Source organism: Haliotis cracherodii, unplaced genomic scaffold (assembly GCF_022045235.1).
Source record: "Haliotis cracherodii isolate W230 unplaced genomic scaffold, xgHalCrac1.p SCAF_2, whole genome shotgun sequence".
Lineage (NCBI taxonomy): Eukaryota > Metazoa > Mollusca > Gastropoda > Lepetellida > Haliotidae > Haliotis > Haliotis cracherodii.
Window position 1 is genome coordinate 41,608,942 of NW_027266275.1, and position 27,084 is coordinate 41,636,025.

Below are 27,084 nucleotides of genomic sequence, written 5' to 3' on the forward strand. Positions count from 1 at the left end.
GAAGCAGGACTCACTCTAAAGCCAAGCAACTGTAAATTCCGGCAAAACTGGTCACCCATAAGTAGGGCAAATCTTTAGCGCAAAAGATTGCATCCATGTCGACCCCCCCCCCTCCCCCCCCCCCCCCCCCCCCCCACTCTCTCTCTCTCTCTCTCGTTACATACTACATATTACTGGTAAAGAGAACCAATGTTCATGACTAGATATCAACGTCAGTTAATTAATGTTCCAGTTCAAAAGAGTTTTCTTTTCCATGCAGGTTTACTTTCATAAAATACTATGCATCCCGCCTGCTAGGAAAAAAATATATTTGAATCAGTTTTGATTTTGGTTTAATTCTTTCACAATAGCAGATGATGACATGTCGCTAAGATTAATTTGTTGTAGTGCAGTATCACTCGAGGTACACTGGCTTTTATGCGCCCCTCGTTAGGCTTTCTACTATACTCGCCCCCGGTCCCTCGTAAGGCTTCATACAGCGCGTCTCCGGCTGCGGTATGAAACCTACGCGGGGCGCATGGAACCCCATGCATGTACCCCTCGTGATCATGCTAAAACGTACATTGTAATGAAAATATGTTTGACAGTATTGAGTAGGAAGGAAACCGTCAATGTGTCTATATATGTACGTTCACACACACACACACACACACACACACACACACACTAACATACCTGTTTCATCGGATTCGCCATTGTTTACCCTTGGCTCAACGAGCGCGAGTGACTCGGTAAGTCACCATGCTGAGTTGAGACAGGGTGACAGGTACTTGTCTTGTAATGTGACAAGCGTTTTATGACTGTATATAAAACGTCTTACACATGAATATAATATTACAAGACAAATGCAAGGTTGCATATGATACATATAGAGATTACAACATTGTGTCTGTCAGATACCATTGATCTTGCAACCAGTTGTTTCAAAACGTATCTAACGAGCGAAAGTGATGGTGTCTGATCAATTGTATCTGACAGGCACGAGTGCAGTAATTTGTTTCTGACACACTCTAAAATCGCACCTTTTTAGCATCGAATCGATGCATTTTGTCTATTATGATCGCGCATTTATACATAACATCACTGTAACATAAGTGACGTCATCCTATGTACTGCTTACTACTCATAAATAATGTGACTACACAAAAAGGTTTTCGTCTTTTCTGAGGATCATCAAGGCGATGATGATAATGCAAACTAGACAAAAACAAAGAACACGCTGGATGCCGAGTTAAAAGTTTACACCTCATTGAAATTACCAAATATGTACAACAATGTTTTCTTCCGTATGACATCACTTCCGTGATCGGCTTTTTACGAAATTGCGTAATCTCTGACAACCGTACGCGAGATTTCAAGGGGAGGATTTTCGTTAATTGAGGGATCGTATATGCATAAATGTGTCACGTAAGTAATCAGAAACATTCTGACAATCTGCGTACTGTTATTTGTTTACCATATTTTCTAATGTAACAAAGAGAATTAGTCAGAAATGTAGATAACTACCGTCGCCGTTGTGGGTGTCATGGCGTCACACAGGACGGAAACCTTTGCGGTTTCTGTTGAATTTACCACATCATTGTAATGTAAACTGAACCAACTTAAAAACTTCACAATCCTAAAATTGTAACATTTAGACCAGTTATCATTATTGGCCCTTATTGTGTATTTAAACAGTAATGGCCAAGTATTGTCTTCCGATAACACCCGTTTTTTTGCAGGTGAATCGATCAAAATCATGTGCATAACACTATAGTGGCAAAAGTGGTTTTTCACGTGCAGCTAGTCACGTGGCCATAATACCACACGTGTTTTAGCCATACTTGTTAGCAGTCATTAAACCAAAAAAGAAAAACACAAGAAAACAAAAGTCTTTACGGCCATTTGTCATGCCATGCCTTTCAAATGTGCAACGTGAACGTGCCATCGGCATGTTGCAGACGGGAACGTCCGTAGCTGAAGTCGCAAGAACGATGGGTTGTAGTCGACGGACTGTTTATGATTTACAGACGCGTCTACAGCAAACGGGTACCACCGCTGATCGTCCGCGGACAGGTCGACCACGTGTGACGTTACATGCAGAGGATCGTCAGATTGTCTTACGTCACCTTCGTAACCGATTTGTGACGGCTAAATCAACCAGAAATGAACTGTTTAGGGGTAGACTGAGTGCGCAAACTGTTCGAAACGTCTGAGAACTGCTCACCTTCGATTTGCTGATGGTATGGCGAGGGTGTGGCGGCGCCGTCATGAACGTTACGCACAGTGTTGTGTACAGGAAGTTGACAGATTTCGAGACGGAAGTGTCATGGTGTGGGGGGCTTTCTGTGGCAATGCACGTTCCAGGCTTCTTGTCATCCGTGGCAACCTCAACGCGGCTGCTTACCGCGACCAGATACTGGCACCAGAACGTCTGCCTTTTATGGCAGCACATGGACCCGGTTTGATCTTCCAACACGACAATGCCACACAGCAATTTTGACAAGGAATTTCCTTCAGAATGCGGGAGTCAACGTCATGGACTGGCCGTCAAGGTCTCCCGACCTCAATCCCATCGAACACGTCTGGGATGCTCTTGGCAGAAGTCTGCGCACACTCCAGAACCAACCACAGAATTTGCAAGATCTTGGCATCATTTTGCAGCAACAATGGTGTCGTCTTCCCAATCATGTGTTCACAAACATCACAAGGTCCACGCGGAGGCGTTGTGTGGTAGTTGTCAACGCACATGGTGGCCATACACTCTACTGAACTTGTGTGCCATCAGATTGTTGTGCTTGTTATGATTTAAACTGTTGATGTTATTACCGCGAATACCGTAGGTGCTTGGAACAAATTATGGTTACCACCGTTAATTAAAATCCTTCTTTGGACATTAATGATTAAAAATTACCTTCTCTGATACATTTGTCCGTTGTATATCATATATGGGATTACTTTTAAAAATGTGAAGTATATATATTTGAAATTCCATAATTCGTGCAACGATACTCTTCCCATGAATCTTCTCAAACGCGTGATCGAGCCAATATAAAAAACAGTTTGACGAAAGTACCTCTAAAAATGCTACACAGTGTAAAATCTGAATTTTGCTTTGTTTACATTTCAACAAGTTCATTTTTCCGAGCACAGTTTTCGTTTCCACACCTAATTCATTTCGCATGCTTTCATCTATATAATTTGCTCCATTTGTCATTTCATTTTTAAAATGTATGAGGAATTCAGGCATGCATGTATAGCAGCTGAGTTTGAAATATACCTGATCGAATAGGCATCTCATAACCGGCATTTTGTAAACAATCCAATATGGCGGAACGTACATTTTGTACACTTCGGCGTTCGTCTACGCGTATTTTCCAAAACATTCTAAACGATTCTAGGCTTATCAGCGACGTTTCAGAATTTTCATAAGTGATTTGATACTCGGTGATCTCTAATATGCTATTTTTCTACCTTGATTTTTCGAGTAAATATCCGATATTTAGATTTCTAAACAATAAGTAGATTTATTTAACGCCGTGAATTGTGATTTGGCGAGATTGACGATGTACCTAATTTTCAGAAGTCACTTTCAGTAATTTTGCTTCGCCTAAAATGACTGTATATGATAAGCAGAAGGGGGGGTTCAAAACTGTGAAGTGTATTAGTTTTCGTGATGTATTTTGAATCTTATACGACTTCGAAGTGAGGGTTATCAATAATACTAATTACACGGCCCTGTGGTTCAACACACACTTAGATGAACATTCAATGACTTATCAATGACTTACAATCAGAAAAGTAGTCCGTCATCATCTGACATCAGGTCATCGCCATGGATTAGCCAATCACGGGCCTGGAATTCGATCTCACACATATGTTTGATACCAGTTATGTCAAATGGGTTTCTCACCCACAGGTGTAGGAAAATGTTTTACAAAACCTGATATTAATTCTTCACATTTTCCGTGTCGACATGAGATATTTCAGTTCAACTGTTTTTGGTGGGACATCGGCATGTTAATGTTTGGTTTTACAGCTATATATGACGGTGGTCTGTAAATAATCGAGTCTGGACCAGACATGCCAGTGATTGACATCATGAGCATCGATCCATGCAATTGGGATACGATGACATGCATCAACCAGGTCAGGGAGCCTGACCACCCGATCCCGTTAGTCGCCTCTTACGACAAGCATAGTCGCCTTTTACGGCAAGCATGGGTTGCTGAAGACCTATTCTCACCCGAATCTTCACGGGTAACTGACAAATGAGGATTGGGTGGCTGTGTGTGACCTGGTTAATCGTGTAGCGTCGTGTCCCGACGCCGTGGATCGTGACTCATACTGTCAACCACTGGTTTGCCTGGTCCTGAGTCAAATTATATACATGACGCCATGATGCAGATGGAATATTTCTCTAGAAGGCGTAAAACATCATTCACTCACTCACATATAAATAATCACAACATCCATTAAAAAGGTTCATATAATGCATATAGTATATCCTCGAACCCCATACTATTAACTTATGGGTAATATCATCAAATAATCTCGAATTAAAACTATAAAACTATTATAAATATTGATTCACAAGAGTATAAAGCCTTAACCACAACTTTCTTTTCGGACGAAACGTGACAGAACAACACCGTCTGACAACTAAACATTTAGCATCAGCTTTATACATATACGTCGGTTCGTATTAGCCCAAGAAACATATCGTTCGTGCACGGTGTGGACATTTACATATCTGGATCGGACCTGTCACGACTGTACATAAATATCCCAGCATACGACGCACTTCAAAAGGCCGCCGTTCTCTGAACTTGTTGCCACTGTACCATGACATATATACTATAAAGGCGCTCATCAGCTCTTCGGGCCAGCTGTTGAACAACAGGATTATAGCCGATATTTACTCACAATATTTATTACGTGAAGGTTTGTGTTTTCTACCGTGGACTAGTTCATGTGTAAACCGTTTATGCTTGATCCACAGAAAAAATATGGGGAAAAAGATTTTAGTTATTCTTATCACGGCAATCAGCGGGCGGGCCACTGTCCCTCTTATCTTGGTGGGATGATTCTGGTGGATCCTATTTCGCATGAGGGACCGACCGTTTGATATTCTCGCGTGTGTGAGCGTGCGTACGTACGTGTGTGTGTGTTAGGATATTGTATGGAGATTGAATATTTGTTCAGCTACAGCTGCAAAACCAGATATTTTATGATTAACACTATGAGCCCATAATTATTTATTCTTCTTATATCAACAGTCTCAGGCATAATTTTATTTTTTTTAAAAACCCAACATTTTCTGGAACCTGACATATGATAATCACGTGTACACGTAACAGATACAATACGCCAATCATATGTACACCTAACATATACAGTACGGTAATCATGTGTACACGTAACAGATACAATACGCCAATCATATGTACACCTAACATATATAGTACGGTAATCACGTGTACACGTAACAGATACAATACGCCAATCATATGTACACCTAACATATATAGTACGGTAATCATGTGTACACGTAACAGATACAATACGCCAATCATATGTACACCTAACATATACAGTACGGTAATCATGTGTACACGTAACAGATACAATACGCCAATCATATGTACACCTAACATATATAGTACGGTAATCACGTGTACACGTAACAGATACAATACGCCAATCATATGTACACCTAACATATATAGTACGGTAATCATGTGTACACGTAACAGATACAATACGCCAATCATATGTACACTTAACATATATAGTACGGTAATCATGTGTACACGTAACAGCTACGTGTTGTCTACACATTACCGTATTTGATCTGGTACGTATACACAAGCCTACCGTATTGTATCTGTTATGTGTATGTATATATGACCGCAGTAATTGAACAGATTCAATACGGTAGTCAAATGTGGGGGTAACATATACAATGCGGTAAACAAGTACAATACGACACTCATGTGTATACACGTACACGTAACATACATTTCGGTAATATAACATGTGTACGCGTAACAGATACAATACGGCAGTCATTTGGAGAAGCAGCAGATATACACATTACGGTAATCATGTGTGCTTACACGTCAACGTAACAGATACAATGCGGTAATCATGGCCACTAAGGAACTTGTACCGGACACGATCACCATGTACGGATGATGCATGATCGACGTGTATTGTCTCTGCCTCAACATTTCAAATTAATGATTAAGCACTTGACACAGGAATATTATAATGGTGGAAATGATACTATTCGCCGTCATAGGTCAAAGGTTTTACTTTGAATTCTATGTCATTTAAGTCGCCCATTGTCGCGCGAATAAACGAATTTTAACTCGCCTCTTCTGTCGTCGTTTAATTTTTAACTTTCTGTAAAAGCTGTTATTTTATGTAGGCATATTAAGCCACTTATTTACCTTCAGAGAGAGTATGGACGTATGTTTTTGTCGGACTATTTTACTGACACAAATTCACGTCAGACTTGTTCACATTAAAATTAATGGAGTATAGTTACATTTGTACCCTTTTAAAAGTGGTTTGAATCTTTACAGCGCGTTCCCTCACCCCCTGCAATGTCAGTAATTGTTGACGGCTGTGTTTCGTTACTCAACATGCATCTGAAACCCCCAACAGCTGGCCCTCCCGTGCTTTGTCTGCGTGTTTCCGGGGTCACATGTGGGCCATGTCATGCTGACCACTTCATCCCCACGAGACTTGGACATAAACAGCTCATGTTCGAACGAATATCACCCTGACCTGTTGGGGGACACTAGCAAAAACCAAGGACACGTCTGTGATTTACCCGTATAAGGATTTTATACTCCGATAAATGTTAAACTGAAGTGTAATCAGGGCACGCTGTTGGAACTCAGACAATACATGTAGTTTCTCTTGTCATTTGATGCAAGCGTATCTCGTGACTGAATCAGTTTGATGAATTCTCTTCACTATTTTGTGAGGCAATAAACGCACGTCAATAACTTGCTTCGCGAGTGTTCATATGCCCTGAAAACATAAACGCTCAACTAAAACACGACTGGTATCTGACGAACTACATGTAGTCCCATCGGCTTCGGGCTATAGTTATATTGACATGATGAAATATATCAATAAAAACACAGATACACGGTGAATCAACATCACGTCCATATCGTATTTTAATAGGCTGAACTTTTCCTCGGTCAAGGATGTTGCCTCGGATAAAACTAATTTAGTAACAATTGTAAATGTTGCATCTCGCCTTTGTATCGAATTTTAATAACCATTGTATGTCTTTTGTATCGTAATTTATCTGATGAAGGACAAATATTAGACTATACAGAAAAGCTTCAAGTTTTGTTGATGATTGTTTGTTAGTTGTTTAACGCCGCACACAGCAATATTCCAGCAATATGACGGCGGTCTGTAAATAACCGAGTCTGGACTAGACAATCCAGTGATTGATATCATAAGCATCAATCCACGCAATTGGGATTTGATGACATGCATCACAAAAGTCAGCGAGCCTGACCACCCGATCCCGTTAGTCGCCTCTTCCGACAAGCATGGTCGCCTTTCACAGCGAGCATGGGTTGCTGAAGAACTATTCTACCCCTGAACTTCACGGGTCTTTTGTTGATGAATTTGGCTGAAGTGAAGAATGACACCATAACCAACAAGAGCCGTTCTAAGTTAATTACCCCTGACAATAACACTATGATAAACATCCGTACCAGTATTGGTTTCATTGTTTGTGGATAACGCCGATCTGACGATACTCTCAGTATTAAACTGACCCGTGTATTCAGCGGTGTCTAAAGCGATTAATCATTGTTGTTTCATTTAAATAAAAATCTCCATCGAGGACACGTGTTTGATACGAAAGCTCATCATATAAACAAATAGTCATTCAGCATTCCAGTCTAGTTACTTCCCAAGGCAATAAAAACAACACACGACCTTAATGAGGGGTCATGTACATCCACGGAAACAAATATCCCAAATAAATGTTCTAGTCACGCACAATACATGCAAGGGTCAATATCCACGCTACTTGCACACAATCAGCTGAGCGTATATACCATCCAACTTTATTACGAACCGAAAAGCGTCACTGTTAGTGATTCTAAACATTTTCTTTATGTATATTCCCCTTTGGGAACAGTATAGAATTAGTGCATTTGCAAACTGATCCAGTTGCTAGCTGTTACTTGTCAAGTAACTGTCGATATGTCAGTACTACTTGTGTGAATATCATACTCGCGTTGGAAAAGTATCTAAACCAAGAACGCGCGTAGTTATTGATCACAAACACTTTTTACATGACTAAATTTGAAACAAGTACAAGAGTACGAATGAGCAAAAGAAAGGGAAACAAAGAAATAACTTCCCGAGTTAACTTACGTCTGCCATTGTGAACGTCCTGCGATAACTGAGGACAATGGTGATAAGGGGAGGTAACTCGAACAGGCGTAAGCCCATATGGTGATACCACCTGTGACAGGATGGACCGCGCTGGGCCGGTTACGTAAATGCTAATTGATCTTTGACGTTACCATAGACCAAAATAAGGTAGTTTTAAAGGGCAATGAATAGCGCAATGTCTCACAACACGAAGGACGTGGGAATGTTGGCTCAATTTATAATATTCGATTGTTTTGACCTCACTTCACTGCACTTGTCCAAGTAAGTCGAGTATATCAATTTAAATTAAATAAATAAATACACCTTGTTTCCTAAAGGTACTAAGATTATATATACCCTGTTCACATGCACAGCATTTACTAACGTATAAGTAATTTTACGCATGTGTAACTATACATACGTGCGTCAATGTAAATTTACTATGCGTTCACATGAAAAGCACCTCAGGTGTGTAAATAAAGTATGTAAATTGTGTAAGGCACACACATTCGTCAGTGTGTTCACATGAAAAGTATCTTAGGTGTGTAAATAAAGTATGTAAATTGTGTAAGGCACACACATTCGTCAGTGTGTTCGCAATAAACGCACGTCAATAACTTGCTTCGCGAGTGTTCATATGCCCCGAAAACATAAACGCTCAACTAAAACACGACTGGTATCTGACGAACTACATGTAGTCCCACCGTCTTCGGGCTATAGTTATATTGGCATGAAGAAATATATCAATAAATACACACATACATAGTGAATCAACATCACATCAATATTGTATTTTAATAGGCTGAACTTGTCCTCAGTCAAGGATGTTGCCTCGGATAAAACTAATTTAGAAACAATTGTAAATGTTGCATCTCGCCTTTGTATCGAATTTTAATAACCATTGTATGTCTTTTGTATCGTAATTTATCTGATGAAGTACACATATAAGACAATACAGAAAAGCTTCAAGTTTTGTTGATGATTGTTTGTTAGTTGTTTAACGCCGCACACAGCAATATTCCAGCAATATGACGGCGGTCTGTAAATAACCGAGTCTGGACCAGACAATCCAGTGTTTGATATCATAAGCATCAATCCACGCAATTGGGATTTGATGACATGCATCACAAAAGTCAGCGAGCCTGACCACCCGATCCCGTTAGTCGCCTCTTACGACAAGCATGGTCGCCTTTCACAGCGAGCATGGGTTGCTGAAGAACTATTCTACCCCTGAACTTCACGGGTCTTTTGTTGATGAATTTGGCTGAAGTGAAGAATGACACCATAACCAACAAGAGCCGTTCTAAGTTAATTACCCCTGACAATAACACTATGATAAACATCCGTACCAGTATTGGTTTCATTGTTTGTGGATAACGCCGATCTGACGATACTCTCAGTATTAAACTGACACGTGTATTCAGCGGTGTCTAACGCGATTAATCATTGTTGTTTCATTTAAATAAAAATCTCCATCGAGGACACGTGTTTGATACGAATGCTCATCACATAAACAAATAGACATTCAGCATTCCAGTCAAGTTACTTCCCAAGGCAATAAAAACAACACACGACCTTAATGGGGGGTCATGTACATCCACGGAAACAAATATCCCAAATAAATGTTCTAGTCACGCACAATACATGCAAGGGTCAATATCCACGCTACTTGCACACAATTAGCTGAGCGTATATACCATCCAACTTTATTACGAACCGAAAAGCGTCACTGTTAGTGATTCTAAACATTTTCTTTATGTATATTCCCCTTTGGGAACAGTATAGAATTAGTGCATTTGCAAACTGATCCAGTTGCTAGCTGTTACTTGTCAAGTAACTGTCGATATGTCAGTACTACTTGTGTGAATATCATACTCGCGTTGGAAAAGTATCTAAACCAAGAACGCGCGTAGTTATTGATCACAAACACTTTTTACATGACTAAATTTGAAACAAGTACAAGAGTACGAATGAGCAAAAGAAAGGGAAACAAAGAAATAACTTCCCGAGTTAACTTACGTCTGCCATTGTGAACGTCCTGCGATAACTGAGGACAATGGTGATAAGGGGAGGTAACTCGAACAGGCGTAAGCCCATATGGTGATACCACCTGTGACAGGATGGACCGCGCTGGGCCGGTTACGTAAATGCTAATTGATCTTTGACGTTACCATAGACCAAAATAAGGTAGTTTTAAAGGGCAATGAATAGCGCAATGTCTCACAACACGAAGGACGTGGGAATGTTGGCTCAATTTATAATATTCGATTGTTTTGACCTCACTTCACTGCACTTGTCCAAGTAAGTCGAGTATATCAATTTAAATTAAATAAATAAATACACCTTGTTTCCTAAAGGTACTAAGATTATACCCTGTTCACATGCACAGCATTTACTAACGTATAAGTAATTTTACGCATGTGTAACTATACATACGTGCATATATGTAAATGTACTATGCGTTCACATGAAAAGCATCTTAGGTGTGTAAATAAAGTATGTTAATTGTGTAAGGCACTGACATTCGTCAGTGTGTTCACGACTTTCAACACACAACTGGTTGTTTTCCAATCAAAGTTGAATGAGAAGAGTTACTTCACCGAAATAATTCGCGTGAAGCAACATGTGTTTGATTTAATTTGTACACAAATTTTTGACTCCTTGAAACCAAAAGAAAACACCATCCAAGTTGGCAACTGCTGACAATTTGTTTGGTGTTGGCAAAAGAACACATATTATTTAGATCATTATCTTACGTTGACATAACGTTCACATTGCAACATATACACATAGTGCAAATTTACATTTATATACACATATGAGTAAACGCGTTCACAAGACAAGTATACTCACGTATGTTTTTCTACACACGTATGCACATATACACACATATGTACAGAGGCGCATGTGAACGGGGTATTTGTGCCCAGTAGTTTCGCGCAACAATCCGAGAAGAAATACTCACATTTTCAAGTGATGTTCCGGAACGAAATGTCGAGTCAGTGGGTATGCTCATTACTTTATCAATATCCATATACCACAGAGGTTGTATTTCCTTCGTCGCTTGATATATTTTCAAATTTTGTTAATGTTTGATAAAACATTTGTTTAAGGTATTCTGAGTTGGTTCGGAAACCTGTCCGCTCGCAACAAAAACAAACTGTTCAAAATCTGTAACACGGCGAATATCATTTGCATCTCTCGCTAGGACACCGGCAGTATTTAGGAACAGCAAATTATAATATAATATTAAGCGATATCTCGCATGTTTCAAATTCGGAGTATCAAGTGCTTTCTTCTGGCCGCTGATGTGGGGAACATACAGAGTCAGAATTCATTCATACCAGCTTTCACAGGGTTTATAAGTTTTGTGATAAATAACTGTTGAGCATTTATTCGCTCGTTTCACTTTAAATAAATGTTAATGACTTTTGTCATGCTCTTATTTACTTCTGTGTGTTTATCAATAGGCTGAGGCCTCGTGCTGATGTAACCCAAATTTCCGTCATGATAATAGACCATTACCATATTGCTGATGGACCAAGATAAACTAGCTAACAAAATATAATGTGCTTTCTGCAACATAAATCAACAAAATACTTCACGAGGCGAGTGTAACTGCTCAAGTAACTTTCGCACTCTAGTAATTGCAGACACTATTTTTGACGCACCATGCACATACATACAGATTATTGCACGAATTTTGTGTGTCGGACTTATTTTACATAAAGTGCCAGTCTCGCAAGGGCGTTAACTCACTTTAAAAGTCCAGTTTCCACTTTTAAAGCGAGGTTACTCCTTGCCTCGGGAGCATGGGGAATACCATCTTCCCGAGGCAAGGGCGTTAACTGACTTTAAAAGTCCAGTTTCCACCCTTGCCGAACTAGGCTGGAATTCCAGGGCTCGACCGTAGCGCCACCAGTGGTTATTACGAGTTATGTTCTTCTAAGCCTCTCTCCTATGAACCAATCAGATTCCACCTCTCGTATCGCTTGCATTTGTTTCAAACAAAATGGTGGCGCCCAGTCAAAACGATCTGATTGATAATCAAGATCTATATTGTGATAAAACGGGTCTTACATTGCGAAAAGCATCAAATCACGTGAGCACCTTGATTATAAACATGAAAAGACTTGGAAAATATCTGTTGACAACGAGTTGGCGGTGCACATGCTTTGCAAATCCTGCAATCGACAGAAATCTGCACGACATTTTACAAACCGGATTTCGATTTCGGTGCACGATTTTGATTGGGCTATGCATAGACTCGTTAGCCCAGCCAAAATGTAACTCCATTATACCAGCCTAGTTCGGCAAGGGTGGAAACCGGACTTTTATAGTCAGTTAACTCACTTGCCTCGGGAATATGGGGGAACACGTGATTTCTGCTTTACGAGTTTCTTAAAGGGGCACTGATCTAACGCAATTCCCCGGGACTGGTTGTTGCCTTTGTTATTGTTTTTTTCCCAGTGAGTAACCGGATGTATAGCAGAAATCTAGACTAGTTAGCGACCTCTGCTGCGCCATTCGTAAGCGCATTAGTCACTTTTATGGATAGTAATAAGGGCGTATGGTCACATTGATCAAGAAAATGAAATACAATTTTCGAGATAATAAGGAAATGTAGGTATATTTGTGGGTAGCATCGGTAATGGTGACGAAGTTTTTATAAGTCACTTGCTTGGTAATTTTGCGATATTTCGACTTGCAACACAAAGTAAATATTTCACCTGAGCATTGCTTTTTATATAGTGTGTATATTTTTTTACTGTCAAAATGTGTAACAAATTTATTAAACGTCTAAATATTCAGTTATGATACAAAGTGACTGAAAAACATTTCCATCTGTATTATTATGGTAACGAATTCCAAACATTTTGATGTTTAATGTCATCACCAAGAGTCTGAAAATGTTACGTTGAAAAGTACATGTCTATGTTGTTTGGCTTCTAATCCTACATAATAATCTTTTGTGATGTTTTTAGGCCCTTTTGATAGTCTTAATCAATCTGGACAGATTATTTAGTCAAAATGACTGAAATATTTACACATTTTATAAATTGCCTGAGAGAATCACATTTTACAAATTGACGGTGATATATACACGCTTACGAAGGAAAAGACTTGTGAAAACAACGTCTATCGCGCATTGAAGAATTTCCCAAACAAGACGTAGAGAAACAAGAACGAATCGGTTCAAATGAAGGAAAACAAAATGCAAATATCATAATTACAACCTACCAAATTTACGTGTATAAATTTTAGTCAGCTTTCTTGTTCGAGGAATGTATCCGTGAATATCCACACAAAGGAACAATATCCCACTCGTCTGCAGCTGTACAAAGAAACTTATTCGATGTCACGTGTCTCTGTAACAATCAAATATTTTAAAAGATATATATCGTTTCGGGATATTATAACCCGTGTTCGTTTCTCAACTGATCACTTGGATTGTTTTAGGTGTTTCACATAGGTGTCAAGTCTCATGGGTCGCCTGAAAAAGCCCACGTGACAACTATTTTCATAACGTCCACGGTTCCTAAAAAATCCATTGAGTGATTGATAACAACGATCAACCAATCAACGTATTATCAGTTAACCCTTTGAACAAAGTATGTTGTTTTTACATCGGCACTTAACGCCATGATATGAGTGTATTCCCTTTGTTTTAGTAAACCTAGACATGTAAACACTCACTTTTGACATATCCACTGTGCAAGATAACAGTGATTAATCAATCAACGTATTTTCTGTTAACCCTTTGATGACTCAAAAAAGTAAATCAACTGATCATTCATCTCTTGCTGGGCTGCCACGTGCATATTACATAACACACATTTCACCTCACTTCAAACCTGGATTTAGATTGAATAATTACCACAGACACAATAAATGCTAAATGGGAACCTTTGTCAGGTAATCTAAGTGGTTCTACCACTAATTGTACCTGTAATAAATTCATTAACTGAGCATTAAGTGAAACTGAGCATTAAGTGAATGGCGACAAATACACAAGTGTAGGGTTATACGAGAAAACGTGAATGACAACAAGGGAGTAGTAATCGTATTATCGACGCAATCCGAAATCCGAAAATGCTTTCACTGCATGGATACTTTTTTAGTATTAAACTATAACCATCTCGGGTATTTCCAAATGACGTTTCCGATGAGCTCCGCCGTTCTTTCTGTCTGTTTGTTTAGGCTTAAGAAATTAATTAGCATGCGCCCTTTGTTAAGTTAACACCCTTTGTTAAGTTAACACACAGTTAACCAATCAGTGTTTGTGCAAAAATGCGTAAAACAAATATTGCCTCCAGCCTCCAAGTTTATTTAGCTGTCCTTGCAGACGGTAGCCCAGTCTCTGGTCACGCTCAGTTGCGTTGCGTATCATCCGGGTACTCACGGGGGGGAAAAAAACAGTAACAAAGGCAACAACCAGTCCGGGGAATTGCGTTAGATCAGTGCCCCTTTAAATACAATATGATGCTCATGCAGTTATTTCGTTATTTTCCACATTTCATAATATTGACGATAAAAAGTTTTTCCATACTGAAAACCGTGCCCCGAAGTTTAACGGGGTTAACATGACGTCAACGTTGATATGCTGCGATGTTATTCTATAGGAACATACTAGTATAGCTGGTTTCTCCATGTTGAGCTTTCGTGTCTAAAATCAGTTGGGCGCCTTTAATTCTCCCACAGTTTACATGGTTCCAGATTGAAGACACAGCATGCTCAGCCTAATATATATACTGAACCAAATTAACAACTTCACAATCCTAAAATTGTAACATTTTGACCAGTTATCATTGTGGGCCCTTATTGTGTATTTAAACAGTAATGGCCACGTATTGTCTTCAGATAACACCCGTTTTTGTGCAGGTGAATCGATCAAAATCATGTGCATAGCACTATAGTGGCAAAAGTGGTTTTTCACGTGCAACTAGTCACGTGGTCATAATACCGCACGTTTTTTCGGCCATACTTGTTAGCAGTCATTAACAAAAAAAACCAAAAAACCCCCCAAGAAAACAAAAGTCTTTACGGCCATTTGTCATGCCACGCTTTTCAAATGTGCAACGTGAACGTTCGTAGCTGAAGTCGCAAGGACGATGGGTTGTAGTCGACGGACTGTTTCTGATTTACAGACGCGTCTACAGCAAACGGGTACCACCGCTGATCGCCCTCGGCCAGGTCGACCAAGTGTGACGTCACATGCAGAGGATCGTCAGATTGTCTTACGTCACCTTCGTAACCGATTTTTGACGGCTACATCAACCAGAAAAGAACTGTTTAGGGGTAGTCTGAGTGCGCAAACTGTTCGAAACCGTCTGAGAACTGCTCACCTTCAAGCACGACAGCCATACTGCGGGCCGATTCTGACTCAATTACACAGACGTCAACGTCAATTGTGGGCACAGCGACACTTACGATGGACTCAGAGGAATTGAAATCAAGTTGTCTTCAGTGATGAATCCCGATTTAATCTTCGATTTGCTGATGGTATGGCGAGGGTGTGGAGGCGCCGTCATGAACGTTACGCCCAGTGTTGTGTACAGGAAGTTGAAGGAAGTGTCATGGTGTGGGATGCTTTCTGTGGCAATGCACGTTCCAGGCTTCTTGTCATCCGTGGCAACCTCAAAGCTGCTGCTTACCGCGATCAGATACTGGCACCAGAACTTCTGCCTTTTATGGCAGCACATGGACCCGGTTTGATCTTCCAACACGACAATGCCACACAGCAATTTTGACAAGGAATTTCCTTCAGAATGCGAGAGTCAACATCAACACACTCCAGAACCAACCACAGAATTTGCAAGATCTTGGCACCATTTTGCAGCAACAATGGTGTCGTCTTCCCAAATCATGTGTTCACAAGCATCACAAGGTCCATGTGGAGGCGTTGTGTGGCAGTTGTCAACGTACATGGTGGCCATACACTCTACTGAACTTGTGTGCCATCAGATTGTTGTGCTTGGGACTTATGATTTAAACTGTTGATGTTATTACCAAATGCCGAGGTGCTTGGAACAAATTATGGTTACCACCGTTAATTAAAGTCCTTCTTTATACATTAATGATTAAAAATTACCTTCTCTGATACATTTGTCCGTTGTATATCATATATGGGATTACTTTTAAAAATGTGAAGTTTTTAATTTGACTCATTATAGAAACAAAGTTTTCTGTCTGCTTCTCAATGGGGACAAATTTTCTCAAAAGCTGTTTAAGTTAGGGTTCTGCTGAAGTGAGTTTACAGTTCATGTAGAGGTATTGTTGAAACATCTCCTGATGATGTAAGTGTGTAAGTGGGTTTGCTTCAAATTTGGAAACAGGTTGCAGTCACTGGGGCCAGATCGGGTGAATATAGGTGGATGGATGGAAGCTCATATCCACAACCCGTACAGAAGCCGTAGCAACATAGAGCAAACTTGAGCATTGTCCTGATGAGGAACACAGATGTGCAGAATATCCAGATGTGTGTGTTGGCTATCTCTTCTTAGGTGTTCATGTAAGAATTGAGAAAGCAAAACAAAAAAGAAGCCAATTTGATCAATCTTTTAGTAAAAAGATTAACACGGCATGACTGAAGGACCGACCATTTGATATCCGGTGATTTTATTGAAAAAAAAAAACCACATCAAAACATTATACATTGTTTTCAGCAGGAATACTCCCATCAAAGACATTATCTATTTGTCCCTATATACAGCCTATTGACGTAGAACCAGTAACATGTACAAATTTCTGTCTAGTAAATCTGTGTGTAATAATTTATTAGCTGAACTTCCTGACATACAATGAACATAGATTCTAAAAATCAGAAATGACCGATTTCAAGGCCCATGGATCAGGTGAATATTAACGATGTCAGAAGTAATGTTGACTGCCAGGATATTAATGCATAAGTCAGGCTAACATAGTCTGCAGTGAACCTTCCTCAATGTGAACAGAATTTCTATTTGTATCTGACTGAATATATTGAAAATACTTTTAAAAACCTCAAATTAAAAATGGACATAAATTATATATGAACTGAGACCTTATGCTGAAAATGATAATCCATTGTTGTTACAATATGACCTGATGAAAAGTGAGGGATGAGACATAATTTACATTTGGCACTGTGATAAAAATGTTAGTTAGTGAAGACACATATGGTTGATTGTTTTCTGGCCATTCAAATGGAAAAGGTCTATTCGTAAAACATAGCTCGCCGGGATATACAGACAACAGCAACATAACAAATGTTGCTGTCATAACATACATGAAACAAGGAACTATCCTCAATGTTTCTAAATCTGCAAGAGCGGAGATGAGGTGAGGTGATGTGAGGGTTAAATGGGGTTTAACATCATGTACAAGATTATTGCACTTCTATAGCGATGTGCAAAGTCAGAATGTACTTTTGTAGAATCTTCTGTGGAGTAAAACTTTTCCAATGCCATACATTTTTCCAATTGTTTCACCCAAATGCCAACCAAAATCCTAATAATTTGAACAACATATGAGGTCATCATGGTCTATCATCAAAGAAATAAAAATCCCAAAGTTCAGTTTCCTGTCTGCTAATATCAGAGAAGAGGCTGACTGAGCCATAAATGTATTTTGAGAGAATGTAACTTTTTTTCTTTTTTTGTGTAAGTGGCCATACATAGCTAGTTTCAATGTAGCTGCAATGTTGGAGTCAAGGTGAGGTGAAAAGGGGATTAAAATCGCGTCCAAGATTATTGCACTCTATAGCGACGTGAATGCATGTGTGTGTGGCTGCGTGTACTAGTTCAGACTAATGCCGATTTTATAATGCTAGCCCACTGAGACACCATGCCGCAGTTTTACATGGATACCCCACTCAGCATACTGACTCCGAGCTGACAAGCCCTTGTTTTAGCCCTTGTTTTAGCCCCTGTAATGCTGAGTGCCAGACAGGGCGGACGGGGATCGAACCCTGGACCTTCTTCTCTCTGGGCTGAAGCTCTACCACTAGACCAAGGAGGCGGTCAGATGGATTAAAACCTTTTGAGTGAGTGAGTGAGGTTTTACGCCGCTTTTAGCAATATTCCAGCAATATCACGGCGGGGGACACCAGAAATGGGCTTCACACATTGTACCCATGTCGGGAATCGAACCCGGGTCTTCGGCGTGACAAAAACCTTTTGAACAAAATCTGAAGTCATCATTGTTGGAAACAAGCATGACAAGTTTCAGCTTCATTGGTAAAGTGGTTTCTGACAAGATGATGTTATAGTGAGTGAGTGAGTGAGTGAGTGAGTGAGTGAGTGAGTTTAACGCCACTTTAAACAGTATTTCAGTTATATCACAGCATGTCAGTTTAATGTGGGAGGAAAGCCCAAAGTGACTATCTCAAATGTTTACCACTTTGGTGAAACCCATGAGCACGGATATGGTGCTGACAAACCTAGAAACATAATTGGGGCGAACCTGGATTCAAACCCACGATCATAGGTTTCTGGCGTGCCCAAGGGACGCAACTCTGCACAGCAAATCGCGGCGCCTTAAGACGACTGGGCCACCCGTGCCCCCTGATGTTATAGTTTGAGGAAATGCAGTTTCAGAGAATTAGGAGCATTGCCAAAGCACAAAGATCAAATGAAGGTCCAAACCAAGGTGGGAACATATGTCTTAGTCCTACTAGGACAACACTCATACCACATCTCCTAACAATTTGAAAGAAAATGTCTGAGAAATGTCCATAAGGAGTTTCAGCTTTCAGTGTGGTCAAAGAGCAAAGGTCAAATCAAGGTCAAATGTCAATGACATTTTACATTCAGGTGTCATCATTGGTGGGAACAAGCCTGTGAAGTTTCAGCTTCATTGACCAAGTGGTTCCTGAGGACAAGAAGTTTACAAACGACAACTTCACCCCTGGGCAAGCAGGACCTGACATCAATTCAGTGACTTTAAGCCAGAAGAGCTGACAGTACACAGAAAGATATATTCCATAATCCCTTCTGCCCCCTCGCCCAACAAATACCTCATAGTTAATCAAGTTCAAATTTGCTGTAGAAGACAATACATATCAAGGTTTTATTAATATTACCCTAATCTCAGTTTCAACCGAAATATCACAATACGCTTCAACATGAATCATATGGATTCCACAAAAATACTGTTTGAACACATTCCACCAAAAAGATTCCACATAAATAAAAGGTTGATGTTTGAACAAATTTTCTCTGTTTAATAACAAGAAATGTAGCTTTCCCTTCAACAAATATGAAAACCAAGCAAACTATATTTATACGCTTCAACAAACAGTTTCAAAGCAACAACATTGTCATGTAATCATTGTCAGTAGCAGTGTATGTGTTCCTGAGTAAGGCAAGATGCTGCATGGCTATCTGGATTTCAGGGTATACATATCTGTAAAGGATTACCACATTCTTGCCCTTGTATGTCACACCCTACTGGTCCAATTATCCCTGAAATCAAAACATGAATGAGGATTGAGTGTATCCTCACATGACAAGCGGAGCTCTAGTTTCCACTGCCACAAAGTCCACTTAGACCGACAAGTCACTCATACCGGGAGCTGTATTATTTGAGCTTCTTGAGGCGACGCAACTGTACATATGACAGGAGTAGAAAGATGAGGGAGAAAGCTGCCAGTGCCACCTGGGGTACCCACAAGTCCCATGTTGTCTCGTAGGCGATACCTTGACTCTGCAGATAGTCGTCCCCTCTTGTGCTAAAGGCAGATACACATTCATTGGTTGACGAATATGATTCATGAATGTTTGGTAGGACTATGTATATGGTGTATTTCATCAAGTAAAGAAAGACGTGAACACACTACATATAACAATATAACGTGAGACTGGGTGACTTGGGTGAATGTAATAGTTATATATTATGCATGGCCTTATGCAAAACAACATAAGAGTTAATGTTCATATATCAACCATTGAAATACGGGTGACAAATCAAGCCTCAATCACTTGGCTATTACTCTTGTTACAAGAGCTGGTTTGAAGTGGGGAACCTACAGATGGGAGACTATAAGTACACAATCCTGAACAGCATATACAGATTAACAGGAAGTCTGTACCAATAATTGCTGATCAAGAATCAGTACTGTTCACACTAACAGGGTCTTAGCTGTAGGAAAGAGTTGACATGTAAAGCAATACACTCACCAAGTACCATTTGACCCAGCGTCACAGTAAACCTCACCGGCGAGTTCATTGATGCTGAGAGCCTGGAACACACACACAAAGTGACAATCTTATAAACATCATTCAGCAGTCTCGCCACAGGTCAGGGGGGACACACACACACAAAGTGACAATCAACTAGACATCATTTAGCAGTCTCGCCACAGGTCGGGAGACACACACACACAAAGTGACAATCAGATAAACATCATTTAGCAGTCTCGCCACAGGTCAGGGGGGACACACACACACAAAGTGACAATCAGATAAACATCATTCAGCAGTCTCGCCACAGGTCGGGGGGAGACACACGCACAAAGTGACAATCAGATAAACATCATTCAGCAGTCTCGCCACATTCGAGGAACACACACACACAAAGTGACAATCAGATAAACATCATTCAGCAGTCTCGCCACAGGTCGGGGAACACACACACACAAAGTGACAATCAGATAAACATCATTCAGCAGTCTCGCCACAGGTCAGGGGACACACACACACAAAGTGACAATCAACTAGACATCATTCAGCAGTCTCGCCACAGGTCAGGGGACACACACACACAAAGTGACAATCAACTAGACATCATTCAGCAGTCTCGCCACAGGTCAGGGGACACACACACACAAAGTGACAATCAAACAGACATCATTCAGCAGTCTCGCCACAAGTCGGGGAACACACACACACAAAGTGACATTCAACTAGACATCATTCAGCAGTCTCGCCACAGGTCGGGAGACACACACACACAAAGTGACAATCAGATAAACATCATTCAGCTAGACATCATTCAGCAGTCTCGCCACAGGTCAGGGAACACACACACACAAAGTGACATTCAACTAGACATCATTCAGCAGTCTCGCCACAGGTCGGGGGACACACACACACAAAGTGACAATCAACTAGACATCATTCAGCAGTCTCGCCACAGGTCGGGGGACACACACACACAAAGTGACAATCAACTAGACATCATTCAGCAGTCTCGCCACAGGTCAGGGGACACACACACACAAAGTGACAATCAAACAGACATCATTCAGCAGTCTCGCCACAAGTCGGGGAACACACACACACAAAGTGACATTCAACTAGACATCATTCAGCAGTCTCGCCACAGGTCGGGAGACACACACACACAAAGTGACAATCAGATAAACATCATTCAGCTAGACATCATTCAGCAGTCTCGCCACAGGTCAGGGAACACACACACACAAAGTGACATTCAACTAGACATCATTCAGCAGTCTCGCCACAGGTCGGGGGACACACACACACAAAGTGACAATCAAATAGACATCATTCAGCAGTCTCGCCACAGGTCGGGGAAGACACACACCTAAAGTGACATTCAACTAGACATCATTCAGTAGTCTCGCCACAGGTCGGAGGACACACACACACAAAGTGACAATCAGATAAACATCATTTAGCACTCTCGCCACAGGTCAGGGGGACACACACACACAAAGTGACATTCAACTAGACATCATTCAGCAGTCTCGCCACAGGTCAGGGGGACACACACACACAAAGTGACAATCAGATAAACATCATTCAGCAGTCTCGCCACATTCGAGGAACACACACACACAAAGTGACAATCAGCTAGACATCATTCAGCAGTCTCGCCACAGGTCGGAGGACACACACACACAAAGTGACAATCAGATAAACATCATTCAGCAGTCTCGCCACAGGTCAGGGGGACACACACACACAGAGTGACAATCAGATAAACATCATTCAGCAGTCTCGCCACAGGTCAGGGGGACACACACACACAAAGTGACAATCAGCTAGACATCATTCAGCAGTCTCGCCACAGGTCGGGGGACACACACACACAAAGTGACAATCAGATAAACATCATTCAGCAGTCTCGCCACAGGTCGGGGGACACACACACACAAAGTGACAATCAGATAAACATCATTCAGCAGTCTCGCCACAGGTCGGGGGACACACACACACAAAGTGACAATCAGATAAACATCATTCAGCAGTCTCGCCACAGGTCAGGGGGACACACACACACAAAGTGACAATCAGCTAGACATCATTCAGCAGTCTCGCCACAGGTCGGGGGACACACACACACAAAGTGACAATCAGATAAACATCATTCAGCAGTCTCGCCACAGGTCGGGGGGACACACACACAAAGTGACAATCAGCTAGACATCATTCAGCAGTCTCGCCACAGGTCAGGGGGACACACACGCACAAAGTGACAATCAGCTAGACATCATTTAGCAGTCTCGCCACAGGTCAGGGGGACACACACGCACAAAGTGACAATCAGCTAGACATCATTCAGCAGTCTCGCCACAGGTCAGGGGGACACACACGCACAAAGTGACAATCAGCTAAACATCATTCAGCAGTCTCGCCACAGGTCAGGGGGACACACACGCACAAAGTGACAATCAGCTAAACATCATTCAGCAGTCTCGCCACAGGTCGGGGGGAGACACACGCACAAAGTGACAATCAGCTAAACATCATTCAGCAGTCTCGCCACAGGTCGGGGGGAGACACACGCACAAAGTGACAATCAGCTAAACATCATTCAGCAGTCTCGCCACAGGTCGGGGACACACACGCACAAAGTGACAATCAGCTAAACATCATTCAGCAGTCTCGCCACAGGTCGGGGGACACACACACACAAAGTGACAATCAACTAGACATCATTCAGCAGTCTCGCCACAGGTCGGGGACACACATGCACAAAGTGACAATCAACTAGACATCATTCAGCAGTCTCGCCACAGGTCGGGGACACACACGCACAAAGTGACAATCAACTAGACATCATTCAGCAGTCTCGCCACAGGTCGGGGGGACACACACACACAAAGTGACAATCAGCTAAACATCATTCAGCATGATCGAGGGAATGGGATCATCAGCAATAATACAGCTAAACCACGGTCACAAACAGGCAAATCCGAGGCTACCCATGTAAGTCTCACACAGACATAGCAGTGATTTTGTAGCTGCCATGGGTCTCTGGGAGGGCTGTATGATGGGAGCTTGCATAGTAGGTGAGAAACCCATTACAATGTTAGTGACATCTAGTGTTGCAAGTGGTTTTTATCATTGCCTTTCAATACAACATATACTAGATAAGACTTACATCCAGACTGTATCTGAAGATACTGAACCACTTCAGCCATTGCAGCCACACAACGATGGAGGTAATTTTCACCAACAGTCCGCTGAACAACTGAAACAAAACAGGCAGTTTCAAGAATTGCTGGATAACTGAAACAAAACATAGGGAGTTTCAAGAATTGCTGGATAACTGAAACAAAACACAGGCAGTTTCAAGAATTGCTGGATAACTGTAACAAAACACAGGCAGTTTCAAGAATTGCTGGATAACTGAAACAAAACACAGGCAGTTTCAAGAATTGCTGAACAACAGAAACAAAACAGGCAGTTTCAAGAATTGCTGGATAACTGAAACAAAACACAGGCAGTCTCAAGAATTGCTGAACAACTGAAACACAACAGGCAGTTTCAAGAGTTGCTGGATAACTGAAACAAAACACAGGCACTTTCAAGAATTGCTGAACAACTGAAACAAAACAGGCAGTTTCAAGAATTGCTGGATAACTGAAACAAAACACAGGCACTTTCAAGAATTGCTGAACAACTGAAACAAAACAGGCAGTTTCAAGAGTTGCTGGATAACTGAAACAAAACACAGGGAGTTTCAAGAATTGCTGGATAACTGAAACAAAACACAGGCAGTTTCAAGAATTGCTGGATAACTGAAACAAAACACAGGCAGTTTAAAGAATTGCTGAACAACTGAAACACAACAGGCAGTTTCAAGAGTTGCTGGATAACTGAAACAAAACACAGGCAGTTTCAATAGTTGCTGGATAAGTGAAACAAAACAGGCAGTTTCAAGAATTGCTGGATAACTGAAACAAAACGGGCAGTTTCAAGAATTGCTGAACAACTGAAACACAACAGGCAGTTTCAAGAGTTGCTGGATAACTGAAACAAAACACAGGCAGTTTCAAGAGTTGCTGGATAACTGAAACAAAACACAGGCAGTTTCAAGAACTCCTGGATAACTGAAACAAAACACAGACAGTTTCAAGAGTTCATGGATAACTGAAACAAAACAGAGGCAGTTCCAAGAGTTGCTGGATAACTGAAACAAAACAGAGGCAGTTCCAAGAGTTGCTGGATAACTGCAACAAAACACAGGCAGTTTCAAGAGTTGCTGGACAATTGAAACACTGTCAGTTAGTTACTGGCATACTCAATTAGGAGATAAACATACTGTGTTTTCAATGTAAAGCTAGGTTACCTGTAGATTTAACCCTGCTAAATTGAATTTGGATCCGAACACACAGCATGAGGTTTCAAATGTTAAATTTAGCGCAGTTAAATCTACAGGTAACCTACCTCTACATTGAAAACACAGTATGTTTATCTCCATTCTACCATGACTAAATAAAACGCGAACTCTATGGTGTTAGCAAATATACTGAGTGAGGCGGCGTGTTTTGAGTGGGTTATCAAATTAATCTGAATTAAGGAATCACCAAACAAAATATGGTGCTGTATATACTCAAGCAGTTTGTTTACACCGTAATACTTCACTCGAACATATGACAGGCATTGAAAGCATATAAGCACGTCAACTTGGTAAGCTAACATGAGGTGGGCATCCCTAAAGAAAACAAAACAAGCTTTAAAAGGCTTTCGCTCTACATCGCATGTCACCATTTTATATGAAGTCGTATATAGAAAAGCGCCAAAATTCCAAGCTCTCTGTTGTCTCCAAAACGTAAATACTTTCCCTTAGTTGATTTCTGTCGTGTTTTTCTGCACGAAATGAATTGCCACACATCCTTTGAATATTGTAGTAACTGCATCTGTGCATTTTGTAACCTGTAATTGTAGATATAATTATCTAAACATGCCTACCGACAATGACTGAAAATAGTACTATTCTATGAATATTAGCTTCCGCGATGATGGGGCCGTCAAACCAGCTGTTTCAATCAGAGGGGGTTTATTGTGATTTGTGATTGGCCAATCAGAATCGAGTAAATTCCAAATTCATGGTAGAATAAGTCACAATTGGCTCCAACAGCAGAACTGCAGGAAGACATTCTAACCTGTGCAGTGTCCCAATACATTGTACATAGCAGTCAACAGTAGCCAGGGAGGGTTACATGTCCCCTGTTGTCGTCAAGTCTTGGTAACAATGGGAACTCACCATCATGAAAACGTAGCACAGAGCAATGAGGAGGTTGGCGATGGCGAAGATGCGAACGCTGGCGCTGATAGCAAATGCTAATCCTGAGGCTGCCAGTGATGTCAAAAATAGGTCCAGCAAAAAGTAGAAGAAATAGCCCGCTGCATTTCTTAGGCCTGCAAAGTATGGAGAGGACTTTCATTTTACCTGTGTAGTGGGTGTCTGGTGACTGACAAAGTATGGACAGGACTTTCATTATACCTGTGTAGTGGGTGTCTGGTGACTGACAAAGTATGGACAGGACTTTCATTATACCTGTGTAGTGGGTGTCTGGTGAGTGACGAAGTATGGACAGGACTTTCATTATACCTGTGTAGTGGGTGTCTGGTGACTGACAAAGTATGGACATGACTTTCATTATACCTGTGTAGTGGGTGTCTGGTGACTGACAAAGTATGGACAGGACTTTCATTATACCTGTGTAGTGGGTGTCTGGTGAGTGACAAAGTATGAAGTGGACCTGTGACAACACCTGTGGGGTTGGTGACCTGTCACACCACCTGTGTAGTGGGTGTCCTGTCATAACACCTGTGTAGCGGGTGTCCTGTCACAACTGTGTAGTGGGTGTTCTGTCACACCTGTGTAGTGGTCGTCCTGTCACACCACCTGTGTAGTGGTCGTCCTGTCATAACACCTGTGTAGTGGTCGTCCTGTCATAACACCTGTGTAGTGGTCGTCCTGTCATAACACCTGTGTAGTGGGTGTCCTGTCATAACACCTGTGTAGTGGTCGTCCTGTCATAACACCTGTGTAGTGGGTGTCCTGTCATAACACCTGTGTAGCGGGTGTCCTGTCATAACACCTGTGTAGTGGGTGTCCTGTCATAACACCTGTGTAGTGGTCGTCCTGTCATAACACCTGTGTAGTGAGTGTCCTGTCATAACACCTGTGTAGCGGGTGTCCTGACACATCTGTGTAGTGGGTGTCCTGTCACACCACCTGTGTAGTGGTCGTCCTGTCACACCTGTGTAGTGGTCGTCCTGTCATAACACCTGTGTATTGGGTGTAACACCTGTGTAGTGGGTGTCCTGTCACACCTGTGTAGTGGGTGTTCTGTCACACCTGTGTACTGGGTGTTCTGTCATAACACCTGTGTATTGGGTGTAACACCTGTGTAGTGGTCGTCCTGTCATAACACCTGTGTAGTGGTTGTCCTGTCATAGCACCTGTGTAGTGGGTGTCCTGTCATAACACCTGTGTAGTGGT

At 41.3% G+C, this 27,084-nt stretch overlaps 1 protein-coding gene across 2 annotated transcripts in view; it reads right to left on the bottom strand.

Annotated features, from left to right (window-relative positions):
- Positions 1 to 16,998: 16,998 nt before the first annotated feature.
- Positions 16,999 to 27,084, bottom strand: part of LOC139468112 (broad substrate specificity ATP-binding cassette transporter ABCG2-like) — a 55,363-nt gene continuing 45,277 nt past the window's right edge. For both annotated transcript variants that reach the window (XM_071249848.1, XM_071249847.1), the window contains exons 15-18: positions 25,840 to 25,994; positions 23,731 to 23,820; positions 20,559 to 20,620; positions 16,999 to 20,110 (exon numbers count right to left, since the gene is read on the bottom strand). In XM_071249848.1, the coding sequence (XP_071105949.1) occupies positions 19,960 to 20,110; positions 20,559 to 20,620; positions 23,731 to 23,820; positions 25,840 to 25,994 (458 nt within the window). In that variant the 3' untranslated portion in view covers positions 16,999 to 19,959. The remainder of the gene's footprint in view (positions 20,111 to 20,558; positions 20,621 to 23,730; positions 23,821 to 25,839; positions 25,995 to 27,084) is intronic.